Below are 24,880 nucleotides of genomic sequence, written 5' to 3'. Positions count from 1 at the left end.
GCAGCAAGTATGTAGTTTATGGGAACTGACAGGACCTGCGGGGCTCGCAGCGAGAAAATCGCTGCGAGCCCGCCCGTGTGAATATACCCTTAATGGTCCAGAATTGATTTGCTTTGAATCTGCAGCTACAAATCTGCTGCAGATCCTGTATGTGCGAATGCACCCTTATGCTGTTTTCTTGTAAGCATATGGCTGGATGTCTATGTTTTGTTAATGAGGGTGGACGTTGGGGCATGCTGCCTTGTCGCCTCTATTTGTCTACTTTATAAATAAAGAATTAAAAAAAAAAACTAGGTGTCCAAACCAGACAAATATATCTCATGTGGTGACACTGTTTACAGGGTTTTCTTCCAGTTGCCTAGGCAGTAGTAGATTACAAGCTGAAGACACGAGATGCAACTTTATCACATTGCTTTGCTAAATGTATTGGTACTTTATTTACCCTCCTAACTACCACTTGTTGACATTCATTACTTTTCTTCTCTAAACCTTAGGATTTTAAGAACAAAAAGGTTTGTTTGGGAAAGGAAAAAAAAAACATGTTTAATTCTGCATTTAGAGGCTGGTCTGTCAGACCAGAGCTCTTCATCCAACCCAGTCTCCTCAGGGTCTGAACTGTGGCACAGGAAAAATAATAATGTACAGCAGGTAAAAGGAAAAAAAAGAAAAAAAGAAAAGAAACAAATGTAAGACACCATAGTATACAAAAATGTACATTGTATACTCTTTACTTTAGTCAACTAAAGGTAAAATAAAAAAAAGTCATAACATTTGCCAATATGGTATGGTCTTTTCATCTGTGATTAGGCCTGATGGTACAACTTCTGGTGGTCCTCCTGAAGTCCACTTCTTAGATTTGGCAAGTGACTTTAATATTTCATAGCTTCTCACTCAGCCAGTCATTGTTATAAAATTGTACATGACAGCCAGCCAAATTCCTGCATTCAACACACAAGTGAAAACTATTCCTTTATACCTTTCCTGGCCATACACCTGCTTTACCATTGGATCTTCCAGTGTAATCCTTGTCATCAAGGTTTAGTGGCACATTTGTAACACCATTTGCTTGCTTTATCTAGTAAAAGACATTGTTTACACTGTCATCTGGTCCTAGCTTCCTCTGCTGTTGTAGTTAGTGTTCTCCACAATCTCGGAGCAATCCATGATGTTGACGATCTTCTTGCTTGGACGCCAACAGGGCTTAGGTCATACTCTGCTATCATCAAGAAGCGGTTCCTTGCCCTCAGGGAGGTGGGCAGGAGGTAGAAGTGCATGGCTCTGGGCACCATTGCTGTGCTTTTTATGAGCACCAGAGCGCAGTGTAAGGCTGGTGTGCTCGGGGATGAATAGTGCCACAAGTAAAGACAACAATACAGAGCAGGCCCCAAACAGAAAAGGTGGTCCAGGTATTATACTCCTCTGTTGTGGAGATAAAAGGAAAATACACATTAAACTGTCCATAATAACTCCTTGCCCCTAACCTTACTAAAAATATGGAAAACAGACAGCAACTTTAAATACTGTAATCAAATATTAAAGAATGCCACTACATAAATAGAGCTGTGTGCTGCAATACCAATCCCTCTCCATGAGAAAAATATATATAAAAAGTAAAAATAAATAAATAAAATAAATATACATCATTTTGCTCTTATAAACACATTTAAAAACACAAAACGAGAACTAAATCTACAATGCAACTTTCTTCACTTGAGGTGGGTTTAATGAATTAAAATAGCCAGCATATCCAGTGGTAATATCTAAATGACATCCAAGTTGTTTCCTTAACCAATCATAATATAACTTTATTGTTTGGGAATCCTGAACCTTATTCATCCTTAGCCAATAGGAAGCCACTTTCTTTGACTTACTGTGTTGTATGCAGCAGCTTACCTCATCAGAAGGGTTCACCATATTGGGCTTCAGGACCTTGTCAGAAGGCTCTTCATCAGTAATTTCATTCAACTCCACGTGGAACAAATAAAAGACAAAACCATATAAAGCAGGCCCCAGTCCATTACATAAGCCACGAATTCCAGTTACCATTCCTTGTACAACACCTACAAAAGAGGCGCAATATTAACTTGCAAGTGTTTGCACGTATGGAAAAAGATCTACCAAATGTACTTTGTCCAAGCATGTTTGGTAAATTACTATTAGAAATGTTAATATTAAATAAGCCAAAGTTATATAACTAACCTTGCTGATCTGGATCTGCGTTGCGAGACACCACTGCACTGATAGCAGGAAAAGTAATACTTGACATTGCAGCTACTGCACCTGCAGCCCACATCATCCTAGCCAGGAGAGCAAAATGTAAACCATTTCAAAGGGTCTGTTAAAACAGCCAACCTCTTTAACGCCTTACCATCCTCATCTACTGTCCAGAGTGAAAAGTAGTTACAAAGATTGCCTCTTGCTCTGGTAAACATGTCCTGCATTACACAGAACACGCATTAATTTGAACAGGCACTATGTAATGCTTAGTTCCCCATAAAGGTACTTCAAGGAAATTAAACACTTAGGCCTTATTCACACATCCATAGAGCTGTCCGCAGTTGCACGGACCCATTCATAGGTGATCACAGCCCTTTCACAGATCCGCAGCAACTACCGATGTGTTAAATGCTCCACTGAAATCATGGGTACTATACTGTTAAAGATCCGTAATTGCGGACAGTATAATACTGATGTGTGAAAGGGGCCTTACTGCCAGGATTCCCCCTACCTGGTAGTGGTGGGTTTAGAGCACACCAAAAGGTAATAAGTACCTTGCATTTTGTTTCGTTTCATTAAATCCAGATAGGTCCCCAGTTACCTGCAGGTTAATATTTGATGTTTTACGTGGCTTAGATAAAATGACCACTTACCACTGTTGAGAACCAAAGCCGTACCAAGCAAGCTGCAATATCTGGAAACCAAGACCCAGTAGTATAGTGTTTTTATTGCCAATCGACCTCATAAGAACTCCCAGCACAACAGTCTGCACAAAAAAGAACAACAATTGCATTGTAATCTGTAAAATGTTATAGGAGATTTATTAAACTGTCTTAGGGGGCATTCACAAGTTCCGTTATAACAGTCCATGCATGGACAATGTGCTATGGACTAGACTTCACTGTGTCATCATGAATTATGCCGTGAGCTCTGAACGCCAAAACAATGACACAGTCACCCCGTGGAAACTGCAGAATTTAGGCTGTACAGATGTGTACAGAAGTCCTCATACAGAAAGGGGGTGACAGTCGAACTTTAAATCAGCACGCTACTGTACTGACACAGCATGTCAGTATAGTAGCACAAAGATTTTAACTGTTTCGAAGCTTACAGCATAATTATGAATGATGATGCCGGGAGTTCCAAAGTCCTTTTTATAACACATCGTCCATATATACAGACCACGTGATTGACCCCTTACTGTAAGATTTTTTTTATGTTGCCCATAGCAACTATTTACAGCTCAGCTTTGATTTCTCATTGCCCTGGTAAAATAGAAGCAGGAGGTCCAATTGGTTGCTATTGGCAACATAGAACATAATTTTTCCCTTAAAGGGGTATTCAACTCAGGTAAAATACATGCTGTACTATTCCCCCTCCTAGAGAGTAACAATTCATTCCATATATGCCATTACCGTTTCAGTCTCCTTCCCCCAGTTCTGGAGCTGCTGCTTTTAACTAAAGAGACAGATAACTGATTGTGAGCTGTTCACGCCATCTCCCCCTCCTCCCTTTGGAGATGGCTCATGTAAACAGCTCCCTGTTTGGCTATATCTGCACAGTGTAATGCAGGAGAGTTATTCCAAGGTCAAGTTACTTGTGATCTTACTGTTAGCAACCCTCCCAGCCTCAGAGAGCAGAAACAGCTGGCCAGGGACACTGTTTACATGAGCTGTCTCGAAAGGGAGAATGAGAAAACAGCTAAAACACACAGTTTTCTGTGTCTTCAGCAGAAAGCATTAGGCTCAGAGCTGGGGCAAGGAGACACAAAAAGTAATGACATGTAAGGAATGAATTGTTAGGCTCCAGGAGGGGGGAGGATTTAACACAAATTTAGTGTAATGCCACTTTAAGTTAACAGTTTGTAAACACATTTGTTAACACATGCAGTCACATGACATGTCTGCCATGACATCTGTTTTGCCACAGCAAAAAGAAAATCTCCATGTCACTCACCTGAGCCAAGATTGACAAAATTCCAACAACACCAATAAACGTAGCCACAGTTTCTGATGTAAAGCCAATCACCTGTACAATAAGGAAGAGTTACCACAGTGCTCTATAGTTTATAAGAACATTAACAAGTTCTCTTACAGACGTGATCACATAACCATTAAAGCGTAACTGTCATTTCAGGGTCATTTGTCAGAAAACAATAAATATCTATAGTACAAGTACAGGAAACTCTGCAATAGATTTTTTTTTTTACCAAAAGAGTTTCCTTCTGTACTGAAAAAGCTGTTTTCCTAGCTCCCCCCTCACTTCAGAAGAAGCAGGATTTCTGTTGCCATTATGCGGCTATGGAGAAGGGGAGGGGCTGAGAGGAGGGAGTGAGCACGGAGCAGTCCTGCAATCTTCTCTCAGCAAGTTCCTAGATAAGCACCGACCTTTCTGACCCCTGAATCCAGCGTTTTAGGTGCTCAGACAGTCTACAAACAGCTGACCTTCATGTCTCTTCTCCCTGCTCACTCATCTCCCTTGGCCCCTACCCCCTTCAGTGAGGAGGGGGGGGGGGCTTGGAAATTGCTTTTTGAGTACAGAAAGAGGCTTTTTTGCCTAATAAAACCTATTATAGTTTCTTAAAATCGCTTATACTACTGATTTCTGCAAAAAAAAAAAAAAAAAATGTAAAAAAATTAAATAAAAATAATATGACAGTTACACTTTAAATCCTATGCTACTGTGACATTTGTCTGCTATCCAATGAAAGGCTGAAAATAAATTATAACAGGATAAATTTTCTTCTTTCTAAAACCAAAATGTGTGACAATTTTATCTCGTATATCTCTTACCTGACGCAGGTAAAGGAAAAAGCTTGAGTACTGTCCGGCTTCAGGGAGGTAAGACAGAAACACAGTTATACAGATGAGAAGGACAGTGGAGTCCTGGCCAACTTTCCGTAAGGACTGTAAATTAGCATGTAAAAAAGAAAACAAAAACAGAAATAATCTTTATGAAATAATGGAAGGGCAGCAATATCACAAGCTGGAAAATCTTGACAGATTAGGCTCTCCTAATTATCTGATGGCATTGATTAAAGGAGAAGTCCACCTTTGAGGTTTTCTTTTGTCTAAATGGCAGAAAATGCACAGTTTCTTACTTCTTCCCATGCCAGCGATCCACCATCTGACTATCCCTGGGACCCCCACTGGGCTCTGGGGTCTCCTGCTGCTGACGTCATGACCTGACTGATTGACAACTCCCTCAGCCAGTCAGTGACTGAGGTAAGACGCAGCTCCAGACACTGATTGGCTAAGCGGCTATCCATCAGTCGAGAGTCATGACGTCATCAAAACTCTGGGGTGGAGGATGCCTTCTGACGTGGGTCCCGGGGTCAGACAGGCAGCGTACCGTGGGCAAGGGTAGAGGTAAGAAATCAGCCATGCTCATCTCCTCTGTGGCCCGACAACAATTTGTTATGGCCAAACTTTTCCTTTAAAAACCAGGAAGAACACAAGGATCTTCAGTTAATTAAAGGGAGGGTAGAAATACAATTGATCAACCAGAGGTAATATGCAATTCTGGAAATATTTTGCGGAATTATATATACCAAAATATAGGGAAAGGGAGCAAGACCTTATAAGTTTTTTTTTTCTAAAAAAAAGGTAAATCTCCCAGAGTGTTATTTCAGGGAATTTTGCACCAGGTAAAGATGGAGGCCCCCCCCCCCTTATGAGATCTTTAGGAGACATAAACATGTGTTTTTCCCAGGGCTTCTGGATGTAAATCTTACCAGATTCTATGAGGGATATAATATTATTGTAAAAACCAGGGAAGGATAAAACTGGCTATAGACCCATTTTATTAATTACAGTGATGGTAAAATGCAAAAATGATAGCAATCTGATTGGGGAAAGTAATAAAGAGACCTGATTCATGCAGACCAATGCGGCCTCATTTCAGGCAGCATGGCAACATTTAATATAAGGAGATTTTATGAAAATATACAACTTGTTAGAGAAAAGGAAACCACTCCATCCTGTTATTGAATACTGCAAAGGGTTTTACAGGGTGGAGTGGGAGTACCTATGGAGAGTGCTAGAAAAATTTGCATTTGGAAAAGGTTTCATTAAAATGGTACAATTGTTGTATAGAAATGCTAAAGCATCTGACATGGTAAATGGAATCCATTCAACAACATTTAGATTATCATAGGGTACAAGGCAGGGGTGTCCCCTCTACTCTTCACCCTAGGAATTGAGCCTTTGGCATGTTTAGAGAAGATGGGGTGGGGGGTGGAGGGGATAGGGTTTCTCTATATGCCGACGACCAACTCTTGTACCTCAAACAGCCTGGATCATCAGGCCCAAGGATAGTGGTATTAGTGGATCTGATTGGGGGATACGCTGGGTTGATCACCAATTGTCCCAAATCTATCCTTATGCCCCTTGAGCTGAAGCAGGATATGTCATTCTTCCCTATTATAGACCTTGAAAATGAGGGATTCTTTGTTTATCTAGGGATTAAGATATCACTGAGGCTGGAGACATTCAGTGAATTAAATGTAAATAAACTTATAAACACCCTGGGGAGAAAAAAAAAAGATAAAAATATGGCAGAAAATGCTAGTTTCTAAAAATGATAGGATGGCATTGTTTAGAACAGTTTGGTTACCTAAACTGTTGTACCAGTTTGCTGCAACACCCATTTGGATTGATGAAAAAGGTTTTTGAGAATTAGGACAGCCATTGATGCATTTATCTGGAGGTCGAAAAAGCATAAGAATGACAGGTGGGATGGAAATCCCAGACATGTATTTTAAGTATTACATGGCATGCCAATTTTTTTAAAATAGTTGGACAGGGGCACGGAGGAGAAAAATGATATATTTAGCGTATTTGAATCTGCTAGAATCTGAAAGAAAAAGAATTGGATGACTAGGTCATGGTTTAAGCCCTGAAGAAAACCTTGAAAGAAATTAAGGGAATCAAGACCCTAGTGAATCTTTATGGTATGAATATGGCAGGTTGAAACATGTCCTTGAAGGAGAAGTGACAATCTTACGTTTGCTAATTCTGACAAATTAATAATAATAATAATAATAATAATATTTATTTGTTTAGCGCCAACAGATTCCGCAGCGCTTATTTAAATATATATAAATACATTACAGGTTATATATTAAATTATACAATGAATAAATTACAACAACAAATTAGAGACCTGCTCTCAAGAGCTCACAGGCTAGGATGACTGGGAGTAACACGAGAGGCAACAAGTGCTTTATTTGTCAATGTTCCAGTCATTGTACATGGAATCTCTAAGTGCTTATAGGTGACTGGGCAAGCCAGTCACAAGCCATTTTCTAAGCTCAGATGACAAGGACAGTGTAACTAGCACCGAAGAAGTTATAGAGAGGAAGGAGAAGGGATAGCAAAGGGAGACGAGATTACGAAATGTTATAAGCACGCCTGAAGAGATGGGTCTTTAGGGCACGCTTAAAACTGGGGATGTTGGAAATAAGTCTGAGGTCTTTGGGTAAAGAATTCCAGAGAACTGGTGCAGCACGAGAGAAGTCTTGGAGGCGGGAATGAGAAGTTCTGATTAAAGAAGAGGTTAGTGTGAGGTCATTTGCAGAGCGCAGAGCACGGGAAGGATGGTAGGTGGAGATGAGGGAGGAGATGTATGGAGGGGCAGAGTTGTGGAGAGCTTTATGGGTGAGGGTGAGGAGTTTGAACTGTGTTCTATATTTAATGGGTAACCAGTGCAGTGACTGGCACAGAAAGGAGACGTTGGTATAGCGGCTGGAGAGGAAGATGAGCCTGGCTGCTGCGTTCAGGATAGACTGGAGAGGGGAAAGCTTAGAGAAAGGAAGACCGATTAGTAGGGAGTTACAGTAGTCAAGACGGGAATGGATCAAGGTGACAGTCAGAGTCTGAGCAGTGTCAGTGGTGAGAAATGGACAGATTCTGGAGATGTTTTTGAGATGTAGATGACAGGAGCGTGTAAGAGCTTGGATATAGGGAGTAAAGGATAGATCAGAGTCTAGCATGACCCCCAGACATCAAGCCTGATGCACAGGAGTTATGCTAGTACCACAGACTGAGAGGGAAATGTCGGGTTTAGGTTTGTTAGAGGGAGGAAATACAAGAAGTTCAGTTTTAGAGAGATTAAGTTTGAGGAACAGAGAGGTCATAGTGTTAGAGAGAGCGGATAGACAGTCACTGGTATTTTGCAGGAAGGCAGGGGAGATGTCGTGGGAAGAGGTATATAACTGGGTATCATCAGCATAAAGATGGTATTGGAAACCAAACCTGCTGATGGTCTGTCCGATGGGGGCTGTATAGAGGGAGAAGAGGAGGGGACCCAGGACTGATCCCTGGGGAACCCCAACAGAGAGAGGTAAGGGAGAAGAAGTAGAGCCCGAGAAGGATACACTGAAGGAGCGGTCAGAGAAGTAGGAAAAGAACCAAGAGAGAACAGAGTCCTTAAGACCAAGAGAGCTGAGCATGGAGAGGAGAAGCTGGTGGTCCAGTGTCAAATGCTGCTGAGAGATCCAGGAGAATCAGCAAGGAGTAGTTTCCTTGTGACTTGGCCTTCAGCGTTTGACACCTTGGTGAGAGCAGTTTCGGTGGAGTGAAGGGGTCGAAATTAACAGAGAATCTTAGAGGTCAGGTGATTACAAGAAAAGGAATAGCAATAATATACTTATGTATGGGAAGAAGTAAAGGTAATGGTAAGAAGTAGGGAAAAATGGGAGGCAGCGAAGGAATTTAACTTAAGAACAATGGGAAAAAATCTGTAGTAGCCTTAACCCCTTCCAGACAGAGTCCACTGATGCACGGATGTCCGGGCCAAATTGATACAATGTTCCTCCCTGCCATCCAAAAGCCATAGCGCTTTTATTTTTCCACCTACAAAGTTGGTTGAGGTGTAATTTTTTGTGCCATGATCTCTAGTTTTTATTAACTCCTTCAGGACTGGGCTAATTTTTGTTTTTTTCCTCCTAGTGTTTAAAACGCCATAGCGCTTGCATTTTTTTTTTTTAACTACAGACCCACATGAGCTCCACTAATTGTACTTTACAATGACAGACTTCATTTTTCCCCTCTCTGAACGCCCCCACCAGCATCAGTACGTACAGTTACGTCCTGATGTGAGAAGAGGTTAATATCATATTGGTGTAAAAAATAAATACATTTTTGATCGCTTTTTATTAATTTTTTTTTAAAAAATCAGCAATCTAGGAGTTTTTTTCGTTTTTGCCGTTCAATGTGCAGGAACAATAAGATTATATTTTAATAGCATGAGGAACTGTCTGATCTATGATATACAATATGTTTATTTTAAAAAATATATTTTTAGTTTTATAATGAGCAAGAGGGTATTTTAAACTTTTATTGGGAGGGGGGTTTATAAGGGTTTTTTCAATACTTAAAAAAAAAAAAAAATTATAACATTTTTATTTTACAGTAAAACATACAATCATTAGATTGTATGTACTGATCTATGCCATAGCATAGCAAAGATCAGTGTTATCGGTAATCTATGCATAGAGCCTGCCTAAGAGCAGACTCTCTGCATGGATGGTCAATCCGACAGGACGGACGTGACGGAAGTGACTTACCCCCGTCCGTCGGTACAAGGGATAGGGATCACCGCAGCCATGTGTGTAATAGCAGTGCGCGGCCGGCAGCTGCCGATTTCCAAACTGTATTCATTACTTATCCCTGCTGGAGGGCTCCTTTTGCGCTCTGCTTCTCATCGGGAGCCCTGCAGCATGGATCGGTAATGTACACAGTTTAAGCAAGGGCTGCAAGGACATCGGTAATGATGGGCCGTGTAAAAGGCCCAGTAAATGAGCAACAATCTGGCAGATCGGCGCTCGTTTACAGTTATTATCAGGATCCCATCGGCCCGTGTAATTAAATATCAAAAGAAGTTAATAGGAAGGATATGAGGTTATTATTTTATGCAAGATTAATAATGATTAGAAAAAGCAAACAGAGGCTTGAGAAAGGCTCTCCTGGAATTGAGAGCTGAAACGCATTGCTGAAAATACTTTTTATTTCCATATGCTGGAGTGGTGCCCCGTGATTGTTACCACTATACACATTCTGCGGTACTCATGCAGTTACGTTGTTCTGACCTACTGAGCTGCAGTGTGTTCTAAATGTGGAGTTGTGCCTATTCACAGTGCACAACCCAACCAGGTGAGTGCTAGAGGTGGTGGAGCACGTTTGGCAGTTGCCTGCTGGTGATATTACACCAGGAAGCGCCCTTCCTCCCCCCTTCCTTTGGTGCTTGGCACCACACAACAGTGCTTGGCACTTGCCAAACAAAGTAGTATCAGTGTTTAAAATTTTAAATGTCATGTAAGAAATCCCACTAAAAATAATTTTTTTAATTTCTAACCTTCTCTGAAAATCAATTGCCATGTGTAATCTGAGTATAGAGTAATGCCAGATGTTACCCAGCCATAAGCATTCTACTTTACAGGGACCTGCCAGTGTTATCATGGGCTACATGTGAGCTGTGATAATTCCTGCACTCGGCTATATTGTTGACAATACCACAGTATGCCATCACATGTGGGCAGCATATTAGCCAGGAATTTATGATAAGTATCTTCATCCTCTTCTGTTCCCAACATTCAACATCCGTTTCAGGTTTCCCCTTATAAGTAAACAAATCTGACACAAATTCTTAGTTTACACCATTAGGAATGTACAAGATTTAGAAACGTCCTCATATCAGCCAAGAGAATAGCAGGAAGTATAATCCTAACAATCACATCCTCTTTAGTATATACTTTTTTATCTGACGGATTTTAATTTTCCCCCAATATAAATCACTCAAAATGTCAAATTACATTTACATTCAATTGTTAGACAAAAAGAAAGTGGATTGTTTTATTCCATGATATTCCCCTTTGCTCTAAGCACTACTGACGCCAGACATCAAGCCACATCTTGTAAAGAACCGTGTTTGACCTTGCTTTAAGAGAATGTACCTGTACCATCAGGTACATTCTCTTTAATCTGACCCAGGGATAGATCAGCACCGGCACGGGGAAGCCGAAGCCGTGGTCAGTTTTTTGAACCGCGCCCTGGTTCCCGTGTACGGCGCCGTTCTATTCACGGGTCCCAGGCCGGAGCTGAAGCACAAGAGACAGGCCGTCCCGCCCCCAGTGGGTGGAATCCCCCGCCCCTGTATGACCTGGCTCTCTTGATTCTTATGAAGCCGCGTCATAGAGGGGAGGCCATTGGTACGAGCACTGGGGGCGGCCTGGCCCTCCTCCCGTGCTTCAGCTCCGGCCAGGGACCCGTGGATAGAACGGCGCCGTACACGGGAACTGGGCTGCAGTAAAAAAAACGGACCGCGGCACCAGCTTCCTCGTGACGGTGCTGATCTATCCCTGGGCCAGATTAAAGAGGATGTACCTGATGGTACTAAAAGGAATTATCGTATTATTATTATTGTCTTTAAAACTGGACGACCTATACTCAGTCTAAACCATCAATATCAGATGAAAGAAAGAAAAAAAGAGAGAGAAAAAAAGAAAAAAAGAGAGAGAAAAAAAGAAAAAAAGAGAGAGAAAAAAAGAAAAAAAGAGAGAGAAAAAAAGAAAAAAAGAGAGAGAAAAAAAGAAAAGAGAGAAAAAAAGAAAAAAGAGAGAAAAAAAGAAAAAAGAGAGAGAAAAAGAAGAGAGAAAAAAAGAAAAGAGAAAAAAAGAAAAAAAGAAAAAAGAGAGAGAGAAAAAAGAAAAAAGAGAGAGAGAGAAAGAAAAAGAGAGAGAGAGAAAGAAAAAGAGAGAGAAAGAAGAAAAAGAGAGAGAGAGAAAGAAAAAGAGAGAGAAAGAAAAAGAGAGAGAGAAAGAAAAAGAGAGAGAGAAAGAAGAAAAAGAGAGAGAAAGAAGAAAAAGAGAGAAGAAAAAGAGAGAAAGAAAAAAAGAGAGAAAGAAGAAAAAAAAGAGAGAAAGAAGAAAAAAAGAGAAAAAGACAAAGAGAAAAAGACAGAGAGAAAAAGACAGAGAAAAAGAAAGAGAAAAAGAGAGAAAAAGAGAGAAAAAGACAAAGAGAGACAAAAAGAGACAAAGAGAAAAAGACAGAGTGAAAGAGACAGAGAGTGAAAGACAGAGAGTGAAAGAGACAAAGAGAGTGAAAGAGAGACAAAGAGTGAAAAAGACAAAGAATGAAAGAGAGACAGAGTGAAAGAGAGACAAAGAGAGTGAAAGAGAAACAAAGAGAGTGAAAGAGAAAGAGTGAGAGACAAAGAGTGAAAGAGAGACAAAGAGAGTGAAAGAGAGACAGAGAGAGAGAAAGACAGACAGAGAGATCTGGGTCCCTTTAACCTCTTAAGGACCCATGTCGTACCGGTACGTCATGGATCACTGTCACTTAAGGACCCATGACGTACCGGTACGCGGGTCCTTTAAGAGGGCGCCGCGGACCGGCCGCATGCGATCGGGAGAGATGGCCTGAAGAAATACACTGCAGGCCATCTCTCCCTGTCGGCATGGGGGGTTGTTAACCCCCCCCCATGCCGACGATCGCCGCTATTGGCTTATCAGTTCAGATCAGCCAATAGCGGCGATCGGAACCTTTCCGGGTCATCGGTGACCCGATGACCCGGAAAAAATGGCGGTCGGTGCTGTCCGAGGACGGCACCGACCGCCATTACTGTAAAAAGTAATAGTGGCCAGGTGCCACCGGCCCGATCGCCGTGAACGGCCAGCCGCTACCGGCCGGCAGTTCACGGCGATCAAAGTCCCCAAAAGTTATAAATACCTGCTCCGGACCCCTCAGCTAGGTAGCTGAGGGGTCCAGAGCAGGTATTCGTACATTACTCACCTGTCCCGGGGTCCTGATCGGCGTCTTCCGGGTTCGCGGCGTCCTCGTGGTCTCGTTCGGGTCTTCGGCTTCTTCCGTGACGTCACGTTCGGCTATTTTCGGCTCCAGCGTCGGGTTTTCGGGATTTTCCGCTCTGCTGCCCTCTAGCGGCTGAAATGTGTAATACACTTATCAGCAGCTACAGGGATGTTCAGTATGTAATAAAGTTTTTTTGTTGTTGTTTTTTTTCTATTTTTTTTTTTCTATTTTCCGCACCCTATCACCGCTGAGTGTTGATCAGCATTGCACGAAAGTGCGCTGCTAATCAGCAACTCCTCCTTTTTGGCGTAGGGTGTTTTTTTTCTCTATCCTACTGCCACGGTCTGCTGATAAGTGCCGCACATAAGTGCGGCATTTATCAGCAACACCATTTTATGGCGTAGTTTTTTTTTTTTTATACTTACTGTAAAAAAACACGTAAAAAACACTACATTACACCACACTACACTGCATTGAATAAAGTTTGACACTACACCACTACATACCCCATATACTAGTCCCCGTATAAAGATGACCCCCAGGGTGTTTTCGGCGTCAAAATACGTTATTATTGCCTCCAACACCGAAACAGCCAGTGAGGATAAATTGGGGGATCCTTCGTTCCTCCATTCATCCTCATCATCCAGTGACGTGTCTGGGAGGCAGTATACACTACGCTATCCCCCAGACACGTCTTTTCCGCCAGTACCATCCCAATAAGAGATGACGGTATGGGGTAAAATTCTACTAACTCTGTGAGCGTACCTCAGGGTACACTTACAGATTTAGGGTAGGTGCACACTGCGCAATGGCGAAGATAAACCTTTGTGCATTCCGCAGCTGGCACCCACCGGCGGACTGATGCAGGCGCGCGTCTCCACCCGTGTCATAGACTCCATGTTATGCACAGGCGGATTCCATTGTCCGTCCAAAGAATGAATACGTTGGACAAAGAGCGGAATCCGCCCGTGCATAGAATGGAGTCTGACACGGACAGAGACGCGCGCCTGCATCAGTCCGCCGGTGGGTGCCAACTGCGGAATGCACGAAGGGTTATCCTTCGCCATTCCGCAGTGTGCATGTACCCTTAGAGTGTATGAAGGAAGGGACACCCGAATGCAGCCCCCAGATGCCCCCCCCCCCCGCATCCTCGGAACAAGTGGGAAGATCGTCCGGGAACTGATCTTCCCACTGCTAGATAAAGGTCACCACCACCTGTACGGGGATAACTTTTATACCAGCACCCCCTCTTCCGGTCCCTCGCTGCCTGAGCTACTGTAGCTTGCGGCACGATCCGAACATATCAGAAGTAGTAATAGGGCCCTAATATTTAGCAGCCATGGAGCGGACCCAGCACTTCTGGATGTGAGGGACCCCGTATCGCACCAGGACAACATTTTCCAGGTGACGTCCCCCACACTGGAGAACGGGAGACCCCAGAAGAAGTGCAGAGTGTGGCGTAACAGGGGGATCAGGAAGGACACCATTTTCCCGTGTGACACCTGTCCTGATCACCCCGGCCTCTGCATACTGGATCGCTTCAAGGCGCACCACACGTCATTGGGGTTCTACATTATCTAAATTCTATCCCTTATTCCTATTTCAGGGGTCACGTTGATCCAGGGATTATTCTGATCGCCATTATGGAGTCAGGAAGTAATTTTTTCCCAGTGATGAGGCTACTGTCGTGTGCCTCACGAGGGTTTTTTGCCTTCCTCTGGATCAACACAGGTTGAGTTTGATGGACACCTGTCATTTCCAACCTTATAAACTAATAATTGGCCTAATACCCCCAAATAAATTAGAATTGTCCCTTTTCCCCAGCTAAGTAGGTATGGCCGCCATTCCCATTAGAGGATGCCATGATGCAATTACAAAGCCTCTGTGCGGCCAGGACAGTAGAAACCCCCCACAAGTGACCCCATTCTGGAAACTACACCCCATAAGGAATCTAACAAGGGGGGCAGCGGGTATATGGCCCCCTGGTGACGGCCACATTTGGGACGTGAAAATGAAAAAAATGGTATTTTTTATTTTCACAGCACATGTTCTACACATGTGCCCGTCACCAGTGGGGTCCATATGCTCACTGCACCCCTCGTTTGATTCCTTATGGGGTGTAATTTCCAGAATGGGGTCACTTGTCGGGGGTTTCTACTGTCCTGGCAGCACAGGAGCTTTGTAATTGCGACGTGTCCTCCATCCTCCATTCAAGCCTCTAAATGGCGCTCTGTCCCTTTGGTGGCTTGCCCTGTGCCCATATGGCACATTATGTCCACATGTGGGGTATTTTCGTACTCAGGGGAAATTACCCTACACGTTTTGTGTTCATTTTTTTTTTTAACCCCTTGTGGAAATGGAAAAAAATCAAGGCTAGACCAACATTTAGTGTAAATTTTTTAAAATTTTTACTCTAAATCATTAATCTTGTCATGATTTTTTCATTTTCACAAGGGGCTAAAAGGTAAAAAAAAAAAAACCTAAATGTGTAGCGCAATTTCTCCTGAGTACGGAAATACCCCACATGTGGACATAAAGCGCCATGTGGGTGCAGGGTAAGCCTCCAAAGGGAAGGAGCGCCATTTGGTTTTTTGAGGCTGGATTGGATTTCGAGGGGCCATGTTGCATTTAAAAGGCCATTGTGTTGCCAAGACAGTTGAAACCCCCCACAAGTGACCCCATTATGGAAACTACACCCCTCAAGGAATGTAACAAGGGGTGTAGTGAGCATATGGACCCCACTGGTGACGGGCACAAATGTGGAACAATGTGGCGTGAAAATGAAATATTACATTTTTTACACTATAATGTTGGTCTAGCCTTGAATTTATCATTTTCACAAGGGGTTAAAAGAGAAAAAAAAAAAAAAACACAAAATGTGTAGAGCAATTTCCCCCGAGTCCGTAAATACCCCACATGTGGACATAAAGCGCCATGTGGGCGCAGGGCAAGCCTCCGAAGGGAAGGAGCGCCATTTGGATTTTGGAGGTTGGATTTGGCTAGAATGGATTATGAACACCATGTCGCATTTACAGAGCCCTCGTGCTGCCAAGACAGTGGAAACCCCCCACAAGTGACCCCATTATGGAAACTACACCCCTCAAGGAATCTAACAAGGGGTGTAGTGAGCAAATGGACCCCTTGATGACGGGCACATTTGTGCCGTGAAAGTGAAAAAATGAAATTTTTCACTTTTACGTCACATTGTTCCACATTTGTGCCAGTCACCAGTGGGGTCCATATGCTCACTGAACCCCTTGTTAGATTCCTTGAGGGGTGTAGTTTCCAGAATGGGGTCACTTGTGGGGGGGTTTCCAGTGTTTTGGCAGCACGAGGGCTCTGTAAATGCGATGTGGCCCTTGAAATCCATTCCAGTGAAATCCAGCTTCCAAACGCTCCTTCCCTTTGGAGGCTCGTCCTGCGCCCGCTTGGCACTTTATGGCCACATGTGGGGTATTTCTGTACTCGGGAGAAACTGCGCTACACTTTTTGTGTCTTTTTTTTCCTTTTATCCCTTTGTGAAAATGAAAAATTGAAGGCTAGAACAACGTTTTAGTGTAAAAAATACTTTTGTCTTTTTTCACGCCACATTGTTCGGAAAATCTGTGAAGCACCTATGGGGTCCAGATGCTCACCGCACCACTTGTTACATTCCTTGAGGGGTTTAGTTTTCTAAATGGTGTCCCTTTAGGGGTGTTTCTTATGTTTTGGCACCCCAGAGCCTCTGCCAACCTGAAGTGGTACAGTCAGAAATGACCAAATATAATGGAGCCATTGAAATTCACTAGGCGCTCCTTTATATCTGAGGCTTGTGGTTGTGTCAAATAGCGCAATAGGGCCACATATGGGGTATTTCTATAAACTGCAGAAACGGGGCAATAATTATTGGGGTGCATTTCTCTGGTAATAGGGTCATAATTATGAAAAATATTGGATTACAATAAAATCTCTGCACAGAAAATAAAAAATTTTCTAATTTCTTACACACTTCGCTTTTATTTCTGTGACTCCCCTAAAGGGTTAAAAAACTTTCTGGATGTGCTTTTGCAGAGTTTGGGGGGTGCAGTTTCTGAAATGGGGTGCTTCGTGGGGCTTTCTAACACACAGTCCTCTCAAATACACTTTAAACCTGAACAGGTCCCTAAAAATATCTGATTTTGAAATTTTACCGAAAATTTGGAAATTTGCTGCTAATGTTTTACGCTTTCTATTGTTTAAAAAAAATGAAAGATAGTTTAATAAATGCCGCCAACATAAAATAGACATGTTGCTAATGCTATTTAAAATATAATTTATGTGGTATAACCATTTTCTGTATAAGCAGAAAAGTTTTAAAGTTGGAAAAATGCATTTTTTCACAATTTTTCACGCTATTTTGTTTTTTTTTCATAAAGATTTGTTATAAGTATCGACTCCAATTTACTAGAAATGTGAAGTACAATATGTCACGAGAAAACAATCTCAGAATCAGCCGGATAGGTAAAAGCATCCCAAAGTTATTAATGAATAAAGTGACACTGGTCATATTCATAAAATTTACTCCGGACCTTAAGGCCATTTCAGGCCCGGTCCTTAAGGGGTTAAGAGCGACCCGGGTCCCTTTTAAGAGCGACCCGGGTCCCTTTTAAGAGCGACCCGGGTCCCTTTTAAGAGCGACCCGGGTCCCTTTTAAGAGCGACCCGGGTCCCTTTTAAGAGCGACCCGGGTCCCTTTTAAGAGCGACCCGGGTCCCTTTTAAGAGCGACCCGGGTCCCTTTTAAGAGCGACCCGGGTCCCTTTTAAGAGCGACCCGGGTCCCTTTTAAGAGCGACCCGGGTCCCTTTTAAGAGCGACCCGGGTCCCTTTTAAGAGCGACCCGGGTCCCTTTTAAGAGCGACCCGGGTCCCTTTTAAGAGCGACCCGGGTCCCTTTTAAGAGCGACCCGGGTCCCTTTTAAGAGCGACCCGGGTCCCTTTTAAGAGCGACCCGGGTCCCTTTTAAGAGCGACCCGGGTCCCTTTTAAGAGCGACCCGGGTCCCTTTTAAGAGCGACCCGGGTCCCTTTTAAGAGCGACCCGGGTCCCTTTTAAGAGCGACCCGGGTCCCTTTTAAGAGCGACCCGGGTCCCTTTTAAGAGCGACCCGGGTCCCTTTTAAGAGCGACCCGGGTCCCTTTTAAGAGCGACCCGGGTCCCTTTTAAGAGCGACCCGGGTCCCTTTTAAGAGCGACCTGGGTCCCTTTAAGAGCGAAGGGACCCATGTCGCTCTTAAAGGGACGGGAGCCAAGTTGTTCTTAAAGGGACGGCACCCAGGATTAAAGTTAAATTGAAGTCACTGGTTAAGGGGCGCTCTTTTCAAGCACTATGTATTTCCCTGGAAATGCAAATCTAGTTCTTTAGTGTTCTATGGCTGCAGCTGTGTGTGTGTGTGTGCCCTATGGCTGCAGCAGGTTGTGTATGTGTGTATGTACTATAGCTGCAGCAGGAGGTGTGTGTGTGTGTGTGTGTGTGTGTGTGTGTGTGTGTGTGTGTGTGTGTGTGTGTGTGTGTGTGTGTGTGTGTGTGTGCGCACGTGCTATGGCGTGCCACCATACCCACAGTGATCCCTTTATATCACTATGGCTGACCTCTATATTACAGGTATCTGGCATTGTTAGCAGTGTTTGTGTGTATGGTGAATATTTAGTTAGAAATATAGAAGACTGTCAGCAGGAAAAGACCACCTGCTCCATCTAGTCTAGTTGTGAGTGGTTTAGGACATGGAGGCTGGAGACTAGCTGCATCCACTGCACACACAGGAGAGCTGCTTTATATCTTACCTCATTCTCTCAGAAATTGCCCCAGGATCATGTAGGACATTCAGGAGAAGCTACTGAGCCAGTGTGATAAATAACTCCCCTGGTATCTGACTGGCAATTTATGAAGGAGTCTGAGTCGGTCCTGATAAAATTCAGGGCAGAGGGAGTAGAGTTGAACAGAATGATATCAATAATACACTGTTCTGTTCAGCATTCTGTGACTAGCTTTCATTTAAGGCTGTATAAACCTATTTTCCCTTTTTAAAGAACTCAGATCTGTAATTGTTGCTTAATGCTGCTGTGATGTTGATCTTAAAGGCACTCTCTCACCAAACCAACCCAACCTCCTCAAAACCCTAAACTAAAGTAATTTGTAAGTAGGATAAAGGATACTGTTTCCAAGTCTGTAATTTGTAGCTTTCTACTTTCTGTATTTCGTTGCTGTAAGCCAACAAACTAGGCATGTTGATGCACAGAGAGGACTACTTAGCTGAAGAAAATAATGGAGAGGACTACTTAGACACTACTTAGGCCTTATTCCCACGTTCAGTAATATTTTCTAGTCCTGAAACAACCCGCTAAAAATTACGGATTGGACATCCGTAGTACATCCGTATTTCCGTACTGACTGCTTTATACAAGTTAATAAAAGTTGAGTAGGTTAAAAAAAAAAAAAAAAAAAAAAAAAAAGCACCAGTTTGCCCAACCCCTAAAATAAGTCACATGATCGCTTGCCAGCCTGTGGTTGCTTAGAAACAAAACCTTGTGACCTATGAGTCATCCATATTTTTTTACGGGAATACGGAAATACGGATGCCAAACATGTTGCAATCCGTAAACAATTGATTTCAATGAGAGGATCCGTAAAAAAATCTGGGTCCGCACTGGATCCACACTAGGACATGTCCTTTTTTTTTTTTTTCGGCATTGATTTTCACCCGTTTCTTCTACTGTGAATAGCCCAATAGACATCAATGTGCACTTACTTGGATACGGAAATATGGATCCGTAAATTACGGGACGTGTGAATAAGACCTTAGACTCCCTCCGTTACGGGCTCATAGCAAAGGAACGCAAGAACATAGAAAGATAAAAAATGCAGATATAGAATTAGCATTATATACTCTACTGATAACTTAAGTGACACTGTCGCCCCCTTTTTGTCATTATGACTTCTCTTCATAGATGTAAGGGGTAAATGTAGCAGTTTTCCTACCTTATTTCATATCATACATTATGGTGCTTGTTCCAGTAAAAAGTGATCTTTTATCATCTGTGGATGGTGCTATACGGGCAGGGCTTCACAGTCAAAGTGCCACTTAGCCCCAGCGCATAGGCCCCGCCCCTCAACGGCCATTGGGACAGGCCAGCCTAAATGTCTAGGCCCCACCCCCTCTAGGTTGGCCCGTACCAATGGCCACGGAGGGAACGGAGCCTATGTGCCGATGACGTAACGAGGGTCGGGGGCCACATGCAGTGTTGTGGGCGGGGCTAAGTGGCACTACAGCTGTGAAGCTCCACCCATATAGGACAATCCACCGATGATAAAAGATCACTTTTTACTGGAACAAGCACCATGACGTATGATATAAAATAAGGAATAAAAACTGCTAAAATTTACCCTTTACACCTGTGTAGAGGAGTCATAATGCAAAAAGGGGACAAGTGTCACTTTAAGTTTAGCGGGTGTTTTGGAGGTGACACAGTCCCTTTAATTCCTGGATAGTTCAGTGGATTTGTGGTTGGCTGAAGGATATCAGAGGGTTATTGTTAATGGTTTATCTTCTGGTTACAAGTGGTGTGCCACAAAGGTCTGTTCTTTCTAATATCTTTGTAAGTGACATAGGAGAAGGTTTGGTAGGTGAAGTTTGTCTGTTTGCGGATGACACAAAAGTGTGCAATAGGGCTGATATTCCTGGTGGTGTCACTGATATGGAAAATGATTTAGCTTTGTTAGATAAGTGGTCCAAACAGTGGAAATTGAAGTTCAACGTTTCCAAACGTAAAATAATGCACTTAGGGAGAAGGAATCCTCCATTCATGTTGCCATATTGGCAGTTGTGTGTTAACGAAGATTTAAGGCCCTATTACACCGCTAAATATTTTACAGAAGTGAGCTCAGACTTCATTCCACTTGCCGAAAGTGAGTGGGGAGCAAAAGGAGGGGCTGCCCAAACAATCCTTAGATCATTTAGGCTGTGCATTGAAGTCAATGGTGGTCCGCTGTAGCTGCTCCTATTACATGGAGCGATGCGCTGCAGACCATTGCTTATCTTTCAACATGTTAGAAGACCACAATCAGCCGACATCATGCCTGCTGGCTTATCGTTGCCTTTCAATATGTGCTATTACACTGAACGATTATTGTCCTGAAGGGTTGGTAATGGGCCAATTAAGGCCGATAATCGTTCAGTGTAATAGCGCCTAAAGCAATGGTGATTTCTGACAGCCTTAAAATTAGTCACTAGTGCAACCAGGCAATAGGGAAAGCAGATCATATGTTGGGATGTATAGCTAGAGGTATAACCAGTAGGATATTGTGATCCTACTGTATAGAGCACTAGTGAGACAACATCTGTAATACTGTATCCAGTTCTGGAGACCTCACCCAAAAAAATAAATAAATATATAAATAAATAATAATAGAACGGGTCCCAAAGATCATTTTCCAAAATGATTGTTTGAAAGACTTAGGGTATATTCACACGGGCGGGCTCGCAGCGAGATTCTCGCTGCGAGCCCCGCAGGTCCTGTCAGTTCCCATAAACTACATACTTGCTGCGGTGTAAACGACCGCAGCGAGTATGTAATTATACCGCGCTTAACCCCTTCTACTCCCGCCGGCTCCCCCGCTGTAAGCAGCATACATTACCTGTCCTTGCTGCACGGGTCCGGCGTCCTTCTCTCCCGCCCGGCCAATCAGTGGCTGCGGCTGGGCAACACACTAATTGGCCGGACGGGAGAGCAGGACGCCGGACCCGTGCAGCAAGGACAGGTAAAGTATGCTGCTTACAGCGGGGGAGCCGGCGGGAGTAGAAGGGGTTAAGCGCGGTATAATTACATACTCGCTGCGGTCGTTTAGACCGCAGCAAGTATGTAGTTTATGGGAACTGACAGGACCTGCCGGGCTCGCAGCGAGAATCTCGCTGCGAGCCCGCCCGTGTGAATATACCCTTAAAAGGGTTTTTTTCATAAATCAATAGTACAGGCGATTTTAAGAAACGTTGTTATCATAAAAAAGCAGTTTGAAGCTCTCCCCACTGTCTTCATGGTACTCTATGGAGAGGGGAGGGGTGGAGGAAGATGAGGCACCAAAACAGGACAACAAAGTTTATTTACAGCTACATTACCAGGCTCTCTTTTCTGAAGTTAGCACTGACCTCTCTATACTGGCTTTCACACAGCTCCCACTGTGTATTTCTTTGTTCTTTGCTCTCTGCTAATCTCCCTTCTCCATAGGTTACACAAGGCCCGACTAATGTTAAAGAGTCGAGATTTCCTGATAATGAGCAGTGAATGAGAGAGAGAGGAGGGAGGGGGGGGGGCCTGGGGAAAGGCTTTTTGAATGCAGATAATGGCATATTTGCCTAATAAACACAATTACAAAGTTTCTTAAAATAGTCTGGATTATTAATTAAAAAAAACAGCGACATTAAATAAAAGATGCCTCTTCAAAAAAACTGGAGTTAGTTGTGGCATCAAGGGTTTAAAGAGATATTCCAGCCTGTGATCAGACACATCCCCTATTTTGTGGATAAGGGTTTACCACTTTTACCCCTTCTCACACCTTGACACAGAAGTATTACAAGGGTCTCAAATAGTATGCGCACTATGGGGGAGATTTACCAAAGGGTGTAAAATATAGACTGGTGCAAACTGCCCACAGCGACCAATCACAGCTCAGCTTTCAGCTCTGGTGAAAGGAAAGGGGAGCTGTGATTGGTTGTTGTGGCAATTTTACACCCTTTGATAAATCTCCCCCTATGACTTATGATTAAATTATGGTGATCATATGGTCATTGCAGTTATCACCATTCAATCAACAATGGTGAAAGCAGGCGTTTATGGGCATGAGACTAAACCTGTTCAATACCTGTTGTGATACCAAAAGAGAACCAGTATTATTTATTCCTTTAAGTTTTATATAGGGGAAGACTACAGAAAAAAATGCACATCTTATTTTTTCCTTTTATAATGTAATACTATCAGTTTACCCAGACAAATTTGTTTTTTGGTGTTATAGCGATAATGTAGGTGGGGCAACTTATTTATAATTATGCTTATGACACAAAGGTTTCCATTTTTTCTAGAGAGCCTCTTGCAAGTGGGGGTCTGTACAACACTTTTAAGACATAAAAGTGCATGGGGTCAGGACTAGGAGACAAGGACAAATACTCAGTATGACTAATCCTGGCATAAAGATCCATTATTTTATGGGTACATTTTAAATGTATCCAAATCACAGAGGATGGTCCTTGGTGGTGCTGGTTAGTTGGGATTTTTTATTCCATTTCACAGACAATTTTTTTTATTTCATATTACATTTTTTTTTTTTTTTTTAACTGAATCTGGTGATGTTTTGTGTGGGAGAACATGACTCTGTATGAAGATAGCAGACAATGAAGTAATTTTCATGTAGAGAAAAATAGAGAAGACTTAGATCATGTTATCCCATCATACTGCCTGAAGAAGGTGGATGCAGCCCAAGGACTGTCTGGAAAACATGGTAAATGTTCTCCACATATATTGTATGCCACATAAGCTCTATGCATTGGTATATATACATATCGTTGACATGTAGCCATCCTAGGGTTACACACAAGAAGCTACACTCATTTGTCTGTCCCCAACCATCAGACATATGTGTGCATAGACATACACTGATTATAGGGTCCTATTAACCCAAGTAGGTTTGTCGTACTGAACGAATGATTAGGTATGTCAATAGTCTTCCTATGGGTTACTTGTGTGTGATACAGGTCTGGAGTCTTGAATATTGTCTATCTCCCTTGTTGGATGTCTCTTGGCACCATTGTGTATATACTATCACAACATTAACCCCTTCCCCCAATATGATGTCCAGGGACGTCATGAAAAGCAGTGGCTGAACGCATCATGACGTCCCTGGACGTCATGGCTTCCCTGCCTCCCCCCGCTGACCCTATCTAAGATCGAGCAGCAAAAGGAGGCTGTGTGACACAGCCCCCTCCTGCTGCCTCTGCCCGGAGGGGAGCCACGCTCCCCCCGGGCAGTTAACCCCATAAACGCCGCGGTCAATGCGACCGCAGCGTCTATGGAGAGATTCCGTGTCCTCCCGCCGGTGGGGCGGCGGGGGGAGGCTGCAGAACGTTGCCTCCCCCCACCGCCACTAACAGTGTGTCCCCCGGCCCCCGCCCTCCGATACCGGCGGATCGCCGCTATTACCGTTATAGCGGCGATCCGCCGCTACCGGGCATTACCGGTGCCGCCTTACATCTCCCCCCACTGTGGTGGGGGGAGATGACAATGTATCCCCCAGACCCCAGATCAGCCCCCCTAGTGGGCGATCACTATCCCTCCCCGGGCGGCCATCACGTCCAAGATGGCCGCCCCCATCCCTGCGAACAAACGATGTTTGTTCGCAGGGATGGAAATGAATAAATGATCAAAGCCCCATGTTCTCCGCCACTGGAGGTAGCGGAGAGCATGGGGCAGTGATCGGGGACCCCCCTGTGTGGTCCCGGAGCAGGCGATCAGCGGTATATACTATATACCGCTGATCGCCTGTTCCCAGTGCAAAAAAGCACTTTTTATCCCCGGTCACCATAAATCATTGGTTACAGGGGATAAAAAGTGATACAGTGTCGCCCCCCACCCCCCCAGTCACCCCCCTTCCCCATATACATTACCTGATCCAGGGAGATCCGTCCTCCTCGGCGTCCAGGCTGATTCTGAAGTGCGCATGCGCTCCAGAATCAGTTATCTCGGAAAATTTAAAGTGACAGAGACCAATTTGGTCTCTGTCACTGAACTATGATTACTGTGATAGAAAATATCACAGTAATCATAGTAATACATGAAAATGAATGTGTAAAGTAC

General features: G+C 43.4%; 1 protein-coding gene across 2 annotated transcripts in view; it reads right to left on the bottom strand.

Annotated features, from left to right (window-relative positions):
- Positions 1-413: 413 nt before the first annotated feature.
- Positions 414-24,880, bottom strand: part of LOC138785906 (hippocampus abundant transcript 1 protein-like) — a 131,690-nt gene continuing 107,223 nt past the window's right edge. For both annotated transcript variants that reach the window (XM_069962373.1, XM_069962372.1), the window contains exons 7-12: positions 5,010-5,123; positions 4,174-4,245; positions 2,871-2,983; positions 2,200-2,297; positions 1,894-2,060; positions 414-1,419 (exon numbers count right to left, since the gene is read on the bottom strand). In XM_069962373.1, coding sequence (XP_069818474.1) covers positions 1,207-1,419; positions 1,894-2,060; positions 2,200-2,297; positions 2,871-2,983; positions 4,174-4,245; positions 5,010-5,123 — 777 coding nt within the window. In that variant the 3' untranslated portion in view covers positions 414-1,206. The remainder of the gene's footprint in view (positions 1,420-1,893; positions 2,061-2,199; positions 2,298-2,870; positions 2,984-4,173; positions 4,246-5,009; positions 5,124-24,880) is intronic.

This window comes from Dendropsophus ebraccatus, chromosome 3 (genome assembly GCF_027789765.1).
Source record: "Dendropsophus ebraccatus isolate aDenEbr1 chromosome 3, aDenEbr1.pat, whole genome shotgun sequence".
NCBI classification, from domain to species: Eukaryota; Metazoa; Chordata; class Amphibia; order Anura; family Hylidae; genus Dendropsophus; species Dendropsophus ebraccatus.
This window is presented reverse-complemented; position numbering and strand designations above follow the sequence as displayed.